The sequence below is a fragment of the Watersipora subatra genome, chromosome 4 (assembly GCF_963576615.1).
Source record: "Watersipora subatra chromosome 4, tzWatSuba1.1, whole genome shotgun sequence".
NCBI lineage: Eukaryota > Metazoa > Bryozoa > Gymnolaemata > Cheilostomatida > Watersiporidae > Watersipora > Watersipora subatra.
In genome coordinates, this window is record NC_088711.1 from 3,497,405 (window position 1) to 3,510,437 (window position 13,033).

General features: G+C 35.2%; 1 protein-coding gene across 2 annotated transcripts; it reads left to right on the plus strand.

The window, feature by feature from the left end:
* The first annotated feature begins 3,609 nt into the window (after window positions 1-3,609).
* On the plus strand, window positions 3,610-11,209 carry LOC137394701 (proline-rich transmembrane protein 1-like). 2 transcript variants are annotated; one of them, XM_068081469.1, is made up of 3 exons: window positions 3,610-3,694; window positions 4,940-5,371; window positions 10,767-11,209. In XM_068081469.1, exons 1-3 carry the CDS (start codon window positions 3,685-3,687, stop codon window positions 10,907-10,909), a joined length of 585 nt encoding a protein of 194 aa, XP_067937570.1. In that variant the 5' UTR covers window positions 3,610-3,684; the 3' UTR covers window positions 10,910-11,209. The 2 variants fall into 2 exon arrangements, with proteins under 2 accessions (XP_067937570.1, XP_067937569.1); XM_068081468.1 differs by having other exon boundaries at window positions 3,614-3,727.
* The last annotated feature ends 1,824 nt before the right edge of the window (window positions 11,210-13,033 follow it).

The following is a 13,033-nucleotide window of genomic DNA, read 5'->3' on the forward strand; positions in this document are numbered from 1 at the left end:
AGCTAAAAAGTAAACAAGCTTTTCAAATTTAGTTATAGTAGTTTTGCTAGGATATTGGTGAACCCCACTTAGTTGGCATGGCAGAACAGACTATAGCAACAGTAGGAGCAGCTCAAGTGGGAATATTTTATTAACTACACAAGTGCACATTATGTTAAGATATAGACACTCATCACAAAATGCTTTCATGCACTTTGTGCCTTACAATAGCTCGAAAACTTCGATTTTCTGCAGCCATTATTCTGGAAAGTGCTAGAATGCCTTTTAACTGCCTGCAATAGAGTGTATCAAAGTTTTATTGAGCCTGCGTCTATCAACAGTTCAAATACGGAATTAAGAGGTAAAAGTAAGTAATACGCAAGTTTTAGATCTACAAATGAATCCATTCAATTAATTTACTAGAAGTTTTAGCTTAATAAGAACTGCAGTCAAAGTAGTCACAAGTTAGAAAATAAAGTCGCTCGAACTAGAGACTCCAAACACAATTATAGCACAAATGGCCACTGGTCTGAATTATCTAAAATTTTATAGGTAAGACCATTTTTAATCTAGCAACTGTTCAAAATGGTAAAATGGCTGCACCCTGGTTAGAAACTAAAAACAAATAAATAGTGAACATTATAGTTGTCTTCTCTATTGAAAAAACGACTACTGTATTTTATACATGTAATAATGATATACATTTTAATATTTCATTCATTAGTGCTAAAAGGGATAGCAATTGTTTTATTGGTATTTAAATACATGGGTATTATGCATGAGAATTTTGTGTGGGTATTCTGAATGGACATTTTTCATGAATATGCCATAAATACTTCAGAAACATAGTGAATACTACCAAGGACTTTGAATGTTCTTCATAACGTTTAAGGTAGCTTATAATAGAGTCTAATTGCCTTCACTCAACTTTATTACATAGTGTTGACTGAGATGTTGAAATCATCAAAAATACTTCAACGTTCGAACTAAATATGACAGTTGCTCAGTTCTAGTATTACACTAACTTGTTTCAATATACTGATGTAGGCACATTGTATATGACTATATCAAATATACTGATGTAGGCACATTGCATATGACTATATCAAATATACTGATGTAGGCACATTACATATGACTATATCAAATATACTGATGTAAGCACATTACATATGACTATATCAAATATACTAATGTAGGCACATTACATATGACTATATCAAATATACTGATGTAGGCACATTGCATATGACTATATCAAATATACTGATGTAGGCACATTACATATGACTATATCAAATATACTGATGTAGGCACATTACATATGACTATATCAAATATACTGATGTAGGCACATTGCATATGACTATATCAAATATACTGATGTAGGCACATTACATATGACTATATCAAATATACTGATGTAGGCGCATTACATATGAATATATCAAATATACTGATGTAGGCGCATTACATATGACTATATCAAATATACTGATGTAGGCGCATTACATATGACTATATCAAATATACTGATGATATGCATTGCTCGCTACACAGAAGTTGCAGGCAGAACTTGTTTATTTCTTTTACCTTGACCAAACGGCTTACGTAATCCAGGCCCATATTCCCTGGGGCGGCTGGTCAGATACTAAGGGTTGCAGTCTAAGCTCATTCACTTGGAGTTTCCAGCAACTAATTTGCTAGCAAGTAGTGTTCTATATTGTCTCCGTGTTTATCTCGCCAAATGAGTGATCTTGTGAGACTTTATTAAGACTTGGAAACTGAACTTTTTGCTTATAGTGGAGGGTGTAAAGAAGACGCACAAACTTGCATTTTCTTTATGATAGCATAGTCGAATGAAAACATTGATGAGGAGCACTATGGGGCAGGCTTGTCTAAATAATCTACTAATGTTATACATATATAAAGATGTTGAAATAGATACAGAATCAGTTGTGAAAGATTTTTGTCATGGACACATTGACAGAACAAGAACCATTACAATAAAAAAGTAATAGCTCTAGTTCTGCGAATGTACGTTACAAAAATCTGTAGTGTCATGAGTTTTATATCGTAAATTTATTATCGTTCGCTGAATAAAGAAAAAGTTTTGCCTTCCATGAACCATAAAAAATATACTTAAGTAGATTTTGATGCTTACAATTGATTGCATTTATGCATACTTTGAGGGTTGTTGATGCTTAAAAGGTCCAGAGCTTCGGGGTCCTACCTCGAACCCTGTTGGGTGGCTTACACCGCCCCCCAAACTCCCAGGTGTTCATATCTAGTCGCCTAACATTTGCCGTCCCAATTTGCAACCAGGGAATACAGGCCTGACGTAATCAAGCAACATTGCTAATCAAGCAAAGCTAGCTGTACATATAAGAAGAAACATACTTTTCTGGATAACAATTAGCAATATAATAATAGATGCAGTTAAGATTTTTTTCTATAAATCTCCTGAATAACTCTATTCATAGAGATAATGATTAGCTGGTAATTTCTATAGCATCTCATACGTGGCCTTGTAGCCTGACTCTAAAGAGGTCATGCGCCGTTCAAAGAGGAGCAGGCACACACCTCACTGAAAGAAAAAAAGAGCTGAATCCAGTTTAAAGGAGAGATTAAAGAGTTTTAAACAAGTCAGCCTGTTTAAAAGAAAAGTAGAGAAAGGTCAAATTAGACAAATATTGTAACTTGAGTTCTGGGCAGAACGGTATTCATCTAGTGATGTCAGCAGAAATAGATACACACAGACTGAGATCTACACAATATGCTGGTGACACTTACTACACACTCAGATGTTGGTATATTGATGGAAAAGTAAAGAGATGGATAGATAGAGAAATAGATAGAGAGATAGATAGAGAAATAGAGAGAGATAAATAGAGGGATAGATAAATAGAGAGATAGATAGACAAATAGAGAGATAGATAGATAGAGAGACAGATAGATAGAGAGATAGATAGAGAGATAGATAGAGAAATAGAGAGAGATAAATAGAGGGATAGATAAATAGAGAGATAGATAGACAAATAGAGAGATAGATAGAGAGACAGATAGATAGAGAGATAGATAGAGAGATAGATAGATAAAAAAAGAGAGATAGATAGAGATACAGATAGATAGAGAGATAGATAAATAGAGAGACAGATAGATAGATAGAGAGATAGATAGAGAGATAGAGAGATAGATAGAGAGATAAATAGAGAGATAGATAAATAGAGAGATAGATAAATAGAGAGATAGATAAATAGAGAGATAGATCATAGAGAGCCAGATAGATAGAGAGATAAATAGAGAGATAAATAGAGAGATAGATAAATAGAGAGATAGATCATAGAAAGATAAATAGATACAGGCTGTAGCAAGCTTCAACTGTGTTGCCAGAATGAGTATGAGCAAAAGCTGTATTGTCTAGTAGAAACTAGAAATGCAATCCTGCTCTATAAATTGTAGGGTATTTACTCTGCAGTTGTTTGTTCAGTAGACCTCATTGCATCAGAGCCTAACTTCTTGTTGTTCTGCTTCAGTGACGGCTGATCCGCGTTGATGAGTGAATCATCCTCCTATGCATGAGGTAGGCGTGGCTCTCACTTCATCCTACTTCCCTCTTATCCCTGTCATTAAATTGATAGTCATTCAAATTTTTATTCACTCTATTGCAAGTGATTGGCTGGCACTCCTACTCCTTCCAGCATAATGTCTGCAGGTAATGGAAGCTTACCAAGTACTGGCTTACCAGGTATAAGGTGATGAGTTTAGTTGAGGATACTTTGTAGGTTAAAAACTGCTCATACTAAATATGTGCCTAGTGTCTGTTGTGACAAACTACTGTAACTAAGTAGCACTCACCAATCTACTAATAGCAGGAACTAGTACCATAACTAAATGATGTTAGTACATTTTGAAGCATTTACTCATAGTGTATCATCAAAGTGTATCATTAATGTACATACATATATTGAATGTTTAACACATGGTTTATCATGAGGTATGTGCAGTCAGTGCGTTGCTATGGGTAGTAGCAGCGTCAACTTGCTCACTAGTATGTGGATATGAAGTAGGTTAGCTAGAGGTGATACAAACTGCTGGTGAGGGCTGAAAATAAAGGGGAAGGAAATAAATGTGAGATTATGCGACGATCACCAGCCACTCAAAGCGATATACGCCTGCTCTTATGTGAACATTACGCAAATTAATTAGTAGACGAAGGGAGGAATTTGAAAGAAGTGATGGCACATATAAAAGAGCAGGTGACGAGAGAAAAACAGACTATATGTCCCAGCATTCTCTCGTGATACATAAGCTTTCTTTCACGGAGGACTTACAAGCAGGGCTTCCTTTGTCGCAGTTTTACCTCTTCCATTTCGGTAGACTCGTCTAGTTTGTCTGGTGGCGTCCTTGGAGTTTTTTGAGAAGAATAAAACTCTGCTGACAAATTTAACAAACGACATCCATAGATGAATTTGGGCAGCTAACATGCACTTAGTATAGAATGTAGTGTAGGAAATCAGTAGGAAATCGGCCGGAAACTGTCAAAGACTGCGGCTTCGTGCTAAGTCATGAAGGATTTGCATTCAGTCTTTCTGTGTGTTGGCCACGATTGCTTGTGGCTGCGAGTTCTGACATTGCTGACATTGCTATTTAAAAAGGTTCAAAACCAGCATCCATCAGATCAAGTGAGCACAAGAGATCGGCCATGATTTGAAAAAATTACAGTTACACAATTTTTAGTTATAGATTTACTACTACTTTCTTCATGACAATCTCTACTGTACGTGGTAAGTAGACAAGATGGAAGACAAACTATCTCTTTATGAGAGTATTCCTCTACTCTACCTTCTATTGTAACAATAAACTATCAGAAATAGTTGTAATTGGTATGACAACTCCCAGGTGGAATATAGCTTGATTGCTTGCCTTTCTTTTAACATAGAATCCCGATCATTTGCAGTTGTGGGGAGTGAAGAAATTGGTTCCAGATCAATCCATGATCATCACATAGCAGATGAAATACTTCCACCACCATACCGAGCAGTTGATTCCCTGTCACCTTCAGCACTTTATAATGAGACCTCACAACCATCCGGTCAACTGCCTCCACAATCTCCTGAAGATGCCTGTGGAAATTTTGATGAGCTTTCGATGTCATCAACGTCCAAGTGGTCATCACCTAGGTCAGCTTACACTGTTTCCGCTAGTGAACTCCCAGCCACTGGAGTTGTCTCCTCTGTGATCACATCTCAGCAAATGCGGAACATGTCGAGAGAGAAACCTCCTAACAGCTTTATGGCTCTGTCAGTGCTCAACATGTTATGCTGCTGTTTGTTGCTCGGAATGGTAGCGGTTCACAAATCGACAGAAGTCAAAACTGCACTGTTGCAAGGTATGAGGTCATCATAGTTTACATACACAGTTTTTAGGATAATGTGTTGCTGGTTACAAACACGAGTAACTGATTTTACATAAATGAGTGGTATAGTATTAAAACTTGGGCGCGAGCCAATTTCATTGGTTATTTATCATAGATAAGTATATTTAAGAGTTCTGATGCAGAAACATGTACTACAGGTAATTGCTTTAACTACAAAGTATATAGTACTAGCTACATTACCGGGTTTGGGAACAGATTTACGTAAAGCAATAGTTTTATTGAGAGTTGTCTTTCATACTGTAAAAAAACTCCAAATACGCAATCTACTGAAATTTTTGTGCTGATCAGACTGCATACACATATGTAGTCGTACATGTCAATAATGTTGGAGAACAATGAAAATATGCAATGTGTTTACAGCTAGTCTATAATGCATCAGTCTCGAACCACTCAAATCGGAGTTGTCCTAATTTTGTACACAGAACTGATAATGAAATTGACATTGCTAGGCAAACTGAAGTTCTTCAAACTGGCAGTATTGAAAAGTTTTACATATTTTAAGAAATTCTAGAAAATGTTTTGCTATTGCACTGCTAAGCTATCGCCAGCATTTATTGAATTGAGACTTCTACATGCTTAAAACACTAATCATGACTCACCAGCTCTTCGTCTATAGCCTGTGTTTTGACATGGTATATATAAGCCGTGCAGCAGTAATGTGATTGTGTTGATAAAATTTATTACCAATAAAATCTACGATATAAACTACATATATGGCCTTTCGCCTTTTCAACGTAAGGCATTACATCTGGAGCATTTTTGGACATTCGTCCCATAAAAAAATTCGGCCCTATACTGTGTTGCAGGGGCATAGTCAAGTGCGAAGTTTTCTGCCCAAACACGCGCCTGGTAGCAGCTGCTGTAGTTAGTGCATCTTGCTGTTGTCACCGTTACATCCGCTACGAAAGTTCAGCTCGCCGAGCAGCTGTTGTAGCTAGTGCATCGTGATCTTGTCACCACTGCATCTGCTCGGAGGTTTCTGCACGTCTGGCCGCTGTAGCGGCTGCTCTGAGCCGTTTGAGTCGCTGCTGAGTCGGCTCAGCAGGTCGGCACAGCAGTTTCTGCACTTCTAGCAGCTGCTATTCTGTTTATTGTGAGCGTAGCTGTGTTTGCTTGGCAGTTTCTGCACTTCTAGCTGCTGCTTTGCAAGTTCGGTCTCTTTCTCTACGGGAATCAATCTATTCTTGCGTTTGGGCAGTAGGCTTTTTGAGAGGCATTCTACTGCTTCAAGCGTTTCTAAAAGTGAATGAGATGGTGCGCTTTTTTGTAATATGCGCTGCTCGCTTTCTTCTCACCGTCGCCTATCGCAACGCTCGGAGTGCCAGTGCAAGTTCTGTAGTAGCTGTAGATCTGTAGTACTCAAAGCTGGAAAAAAAGTAAAAGCAACTCAGCTGCGGAAGGAAATGAACATGCTTACTATCATGAACAGTTGCAAATCCGATGTTTGAAGAAGTGAAGATGTGGCAATTCATAGAAAATAGAACATTGAATAAAAAGTACTAACCTTTTCGTTGTAGAAATTTAGTAGGTAAAATGCAGTAGCAGCACCCGTGCAAGTTCTGTAGTAGCTGTAGTTCTGTAGTACTCGTAGCTGGAAAAAAAGTAAAAGTAACTCAGCTGCGGAAGGAGATGAACATGTTTACTATCACAAACAGTGGCAAATCCAACGTTTTCAACCCTTCCACTGAAGTAGACTCATTTATGGGTTTTTTATGGTCGACCGCCGTAGACACATTTTTGCGACTTTCCCAGCAACTGCTAGTAATTGAATTTTATTATTCGTTGATAACATAACCAACGATCTTTAAGACTTTTGTGGTAGTGACAGTGTTGTCCATAAATTTCTCTATAAAATTAGCCTAAAATTTAATTTTAAATCTTTGTTTGAGAATTTCCAACTTGATAACAACCATTTTTGTGTAAGTTTTGAAAACGCCACTGAGTTAGAGAACAATCACTATGTTGATGACATTATGGCCGATTCAGATTTTTGAAATTACACAGATAGTTAAAATGCACAAAGTATAGATAAAATGAATTTTTTGCATAGCAGTGCTTGTTAACATGTTGGCAAAATTAAACATATAACCAAAACAAATGTTCTAGATGGAGTTTGAAATTGAAAAGATATTGTATAGGCCTACATATGAAGCAATATCGGCAAAATGGCTGGCAGTAGGCCGATAGCTAAATTTGTACATGGATGCAAGTGAAAGGGTTATGTATTGGAAGTGTGGCAATTCATAGAAAATACAACATTGAATAAGAAGTACTTACCTTTTTGATGTGGAACTTTAGTAGGTGAGAACTGCGTTTTTTCCAGTGAGTGCAAGAAACAAATGTTTACGTGACCTTGTCGGTACACGTCGACAGTAAATATTAATTGCATGTGAATTATAACTCATTAATTTATTTTATTTAATAAGTAGTACATTTGTATAGCTGTATAGGCACCTTTGTATATCCCGCAGAATTCAGGACAGTGCTTTTTACCATGGCAGCAACTTTGCTGTTTAAAACGGAACAGTACCGTTGGGCACTGTAAAGAGGCACGCTAACCAGAGATCACATGATTTTTGTGTAAAAACGATGAAAAGGTTATGTATAGAGGCGCACTAATAATAGCCGCAGAATACCCTTATATAAGCCGCATGGCTCAAACCATCAGAAAAAAGTAGCGGTTGATAGTCCGAAAAGTATGGTACTCTATAAGCCGGACACACAGACAACGATTGCCGTTTATATAGTAGATAGACAGATTAATTTGGGCTAAAATCACAATAAAAACTTGACAAGCCTTTTTTAATCAAAATTAAGACCAGCCAACAAAACGTCGATAAGGCTGTATGACAGAGAGAAGAACCATTAAGTCATGCGAATTTCACGAAAAAACGTGCACATTTCACCAGTCTATGGCATTGTCTAATGGCCGAAGGTTTCTGTAATTAACGTAGAAGTACTGAAAAGTAATCATTTCTTTTTTGCTGATTCTATCGGACTCTGACATTTTGGACACTTATAATGAGTACTTTGGTATTCCGACTGATGTCCAAAGCAATGAAAGTAAATGAAATGAGGATGATATTTTTCTAACGATTCTTATAAGATTATTACAATATTTAATTGTAAGAATAGTTATTCGATTTTATAAGAATATTATATGATTTAGTTATAAGAATAATCATTTGAATTTACAAGATCAAAGTATATAGTGGCCGATGGTGTGCAATATGTTACTGTTATTATTTTTCTAAAGATTTTGTTGATGATACTGCAGCTGTGCCCAATATCGCTGTACTGCAAAGCCGTTTTTAATATCTGCAAAATTAAGTAATAGGCCTACATTTTCTTATAGGTATGCATCTATTTTTATGACAACCAGCTAAAACCTGTTTAGATTTTTAAATTCAGCATAATTTTTTAGATATAAATACAGAAATCTAGATAAATATCACAACTTCTTGATATTGGCTGCTATGACCAATATTATGCAGCCCCCCCAGTCTGTGTATATTACACAGCAGCTTGCCATTTTATTTCCAATATTGCATTTCTCCTATTGCAGGGGAGAGATATAAACATATAATCTTTTCCTTTCATTATTGCTGTTTGTTGTACATAATAACACCCAGCACATTACAGCTACCATTGTGGCTACCATTGCAGTTTTCCTATTGCACTGCAGTGCCATTTGACTGCAAATATCAGTACCCTTTCTTTTTCCATTATCACTTTGGTTGTGGGCTGTATGACAGAGGAGTTTCTGGTTATATATATAATATTAAATATATAACAATATATATAATATATTATATATAATATAATATATTATATTATATATAATATATATTATATATATCAAATATTATATAACAACTCAGCATTGTATTTTTATAACTTGTCAAATCACTTTGGTAAACACTACTTTACAAATCCTCAATCTCGCGACAAATCGCAAAGCCTTAGCATAGTTTCATTTAGAGAGCCAGCAGTTATATACATTTATACATGTAAAAAATATATATATGGTTCAGATCAAATAAATTAACAAAGAAAAGTTTTCAAACATAACAAAACATTCAAACGTAACTTGTAAATTTCATAGCATGAAAAAAGTGTGTTGCTGAATACATAAAGGCCCTACATACTGTACATTTTACAAATTAGTAACAGAACAAAATATTAACCTTAGTAGCTATAGTTACCTTCAGTAACTTTAGTGTTATCAGTTGTTATAATCTGCAATAAAATGTAACATTACAATGTACTAAGCGCAATACGTACCTTGGAGAGTACTTACTTTCGAGACAGATGTACAATATCAATGTTGAATTTAGCTTACATGAGTTTAGTTCACTAAACACATACTTAAAGCTAAGTTTTAGTGTGTATTTTACTAAACTCAAATTCAATATTGTCATGGGGCTAAAACTTTATCACCTATCTGTTTTCGAATTCATTTTTGCTTTAACTTATAACGAGTAACTTATAACGAGTAACTTATAACTAGTAACTTATAACTTATAACGAGTAACTTATAACTAGTAACTTATAACGAGTAACTTATAACGAGTAACTTATAACGAGTAACTTATAACTAGTAACTTATAACTTATAACGAGTAACTTATAACTAGTAACTTATAACGAGTAACTTATAACTAGTAACTTATAACTTATAACGAGTAACTTATAACTAGTAACTTATAACGAGTAACTTATAACGAGTAACTTATAACGAGTAACTTATAACTAGTAACTTATAACTTATAACGAGTAACTTATAACTAGTAACTTATAACGAGTAACTTATAACGAGTAACTTATAACGAGTAACTTATAACTAGTAACTTATAACGAGTAACTTATAACGAGTAACTTATAACGAGTAACTTATAACGAGTAACTTATAACTAGTAACTTATAACGAGTAACTTATAACGAGTAACTTATAACGATTAACTTATAACGAGTAACTTATAACGAGTAACTTATAACGATTAACTTATAACGAGTAACTTATAACGAGTAACTTATAACGAGTAACTTATAACGAGTAACTTATAACGAGTAACTTATAACGAGTAACGTCAAACTAAGATAGTGAGCATCGTACATTCTTTTTTGTGTAACTCCCTGTAGTACAGCAATGGTATATTTCTAAAGATTTGTGTAGTTAGGGACAACCTTATAGAGCTACGCTTTCACTTCCCATACCAGAGGTTTTCTGCTCGCCTGTTAACAGTTGTTAACTGGTTGCCTGTTAACAGCATGTATGATGGTTATAAATAGACTATAATGTCTCATCTTTTCATGATTGCATATCAGACTTGCACCTTTGATTTCAGGCAATGTGTCAAAAGCCCGAAGAGAATCAAAAGCTGCCTTCTATATCAACATCATTGGAATTGTTTGTGGAATAGCAATAATTGCTTCAGTAGTAATATATTACACAGTCTTTGTGAGGCAGCTGCAGCACCCCATGGAATGAACAGTACGGCTACATTCTCCATCTATATATTAATTGCATGACATTCACGTCGCAGAAGCCTTCATAACTGATTTTTTTATTACAATGCTTTTCTGAGACTCTATTCTCTCCATTAAAAGTTGTGTTGGTTTAAAGCTAAACTTGACATTTTACGGTTCACTCTAAAGTGAACATTTAAATTGCACTCGTGTCATTAACTGATATACCATTCTATATCATGCTATACTGTTGTCATTATTTTATTGGCTACTTTTGCCCCTTTCTTTGTATTGTAGACTAAATACAATCAGCAATCAGCAATTCAGTTAAGATTATTCTCTATAAATCTCCTGATTAACTCTGTTCATAGAGATAATGATGAGCTTGTAATCTCTATAACTTTTCATAGATGGCCTTGTAGCCTGACTCTAACGAGGTCAAGTCGAAGTCAAGTCGTGTGCAAATTGGCAAAGATTATTTTGTTTGTCTATTTATCAAATTTATTAAAGAAATGTCAATCTGCCGGTCCAGCGTTTGATACAATTTTATCTCATGGATGAAATGCTCGAAAAGCACACGGTTTTCAAAGGAAGTAGGCTAAACTGTATAGGCCTAAACCCCTAAATCGAACATGAGCATAAAGAATGGTTGACTGGACATTCCTATACTTCTATGCAATTGGTTGCAAAACAGTTGCATGCCAAGTCCTGCGGTGGCATGTCACTGTTTTATTAATAGCACTAATGATGAATAATTTTTGTGAGTTGTGTGCACATATGCATTTATCATAAATTTCCCAAACAATCGCTTCGCTCGTGTTTGGTCGTGGGATAAATGTTTTGAATAAATACTGATAATCTCTTGAATACATAATCTAAATGCACTGTCCTAGTTCCTAGTTGTATCAAGCTTAGTGAGAATAGTTAATTCTGACACTGGGGTAGCATTTTATAAGGATTATACAGTTGTTTACTACGAAAAGACAGGCCAACTATTCATCACTAGAAGGAACTGATCACCATAGTCCAGCGAAAAATTTTTTCCCAAACAGGTTTACATACGGCGGTAAACTTTTGGCTTTTGATTGGTTTTAGTAATTGAATTTTAGTAACCAAAACCTACATCATTACATTAAAAGTCAATAGTTATAATTGGAAAGGAACACAAAATTCCAAAATTTTATTCAAAATAGCTTAAATTAATGAGTTTTAAGTGAGCGCCTCTTACGTTTTAACAGCACTTTTTGAATGATAACATAATTTTTACTACGTCATTTAGAATTTTGTGTTCCTTTCTAATTATAAATATTGATTTCTAATGTAATGATGTAGGTTTTGATTACTAAAACTCAATTACTAAAACCAATCAGGAGCCAAGATTTTACTGCCGTATGTAAACCTGTTTGGAAAAAAAACTTTGCGCCCCGGACACTACAGCCATTCCTTCGTTGTGCAACATGTTAGTGTAACAACTAGAAATTCCACTGTCATACAGCCCACGACCAGAGTGATATTGGGAAAAGAAAGGGTACTGCTGGTTGAGAAATGCAATATTAGCAGTCAAATGACACTGCAGAGCAATAGGATAACTGCAATGGTAGCTGTAATGGTAGATGTAATGTACTGAATGTTATTATGTACAACAAACAGCAATAATGAAAGGAAATCTACTACTATCTCCAACCTGTGTTTTACAACAATAAAATAAATATTAGTTCAAGCTGTAGGCCTAACCTACTGTACGTAATTTAACTAATAACAGCGATAATTAAATATGTTTATTATATCTCTGAAATGCAATATTAAAAGTAAAATGGCAAGCTGACGTGTAATATACACAGTTTGAAAGTTGGTTGTGTTGAATGTAGAATGGTTTTGACAGCGATCTGTAACAGAAAGCAAGCATTAGCATTCACGCGTGTCTGGAATTTTCGCGCAAACTGGAGTAAAATAAAGAAATATTCTTGTCACAACTGGGCATTATAGTTCGGCCCTAGCTTGTGGATAAGATGTAAAGAAATCTGGCTAATGCTCTAGATAATTTAATGAAACCTTCGGTAATTAGACAAAAAACATAGGTTGATAAACTGTGTACCACATTTTTGTACCTGTAAATCGGTCTACGCCTCAAATGGTCTATGTTAAT

What these genes read in the sequence shown, in the direction of transcription:
- LOC137394701 (XM_068081468.1), top strand. Translation starts at nt 3,685, where the DNA reads ATGTCTGCAGGTAATGGAAGCTTACCAAGTACTGGCTTACCAG. An exon ending in ACCAAGTACTGGCTTACCAG is followed by an intron (nt 3,728 to 4,939) that starts GTATAAGGTGAT and finishes GATCATTTGCAG; the next exon opens with TTGTGGGGAGTGAAGAAATT. An exon ending in CAAAACTGCACTGTTGCAAG is followed by an intron (nt 5,372 to 10,766) that starts GTATGAGGTCAT and finishes CTTTGATTTCAG; the next exon opens with GCAATGTGTCAAAAGCCCGA.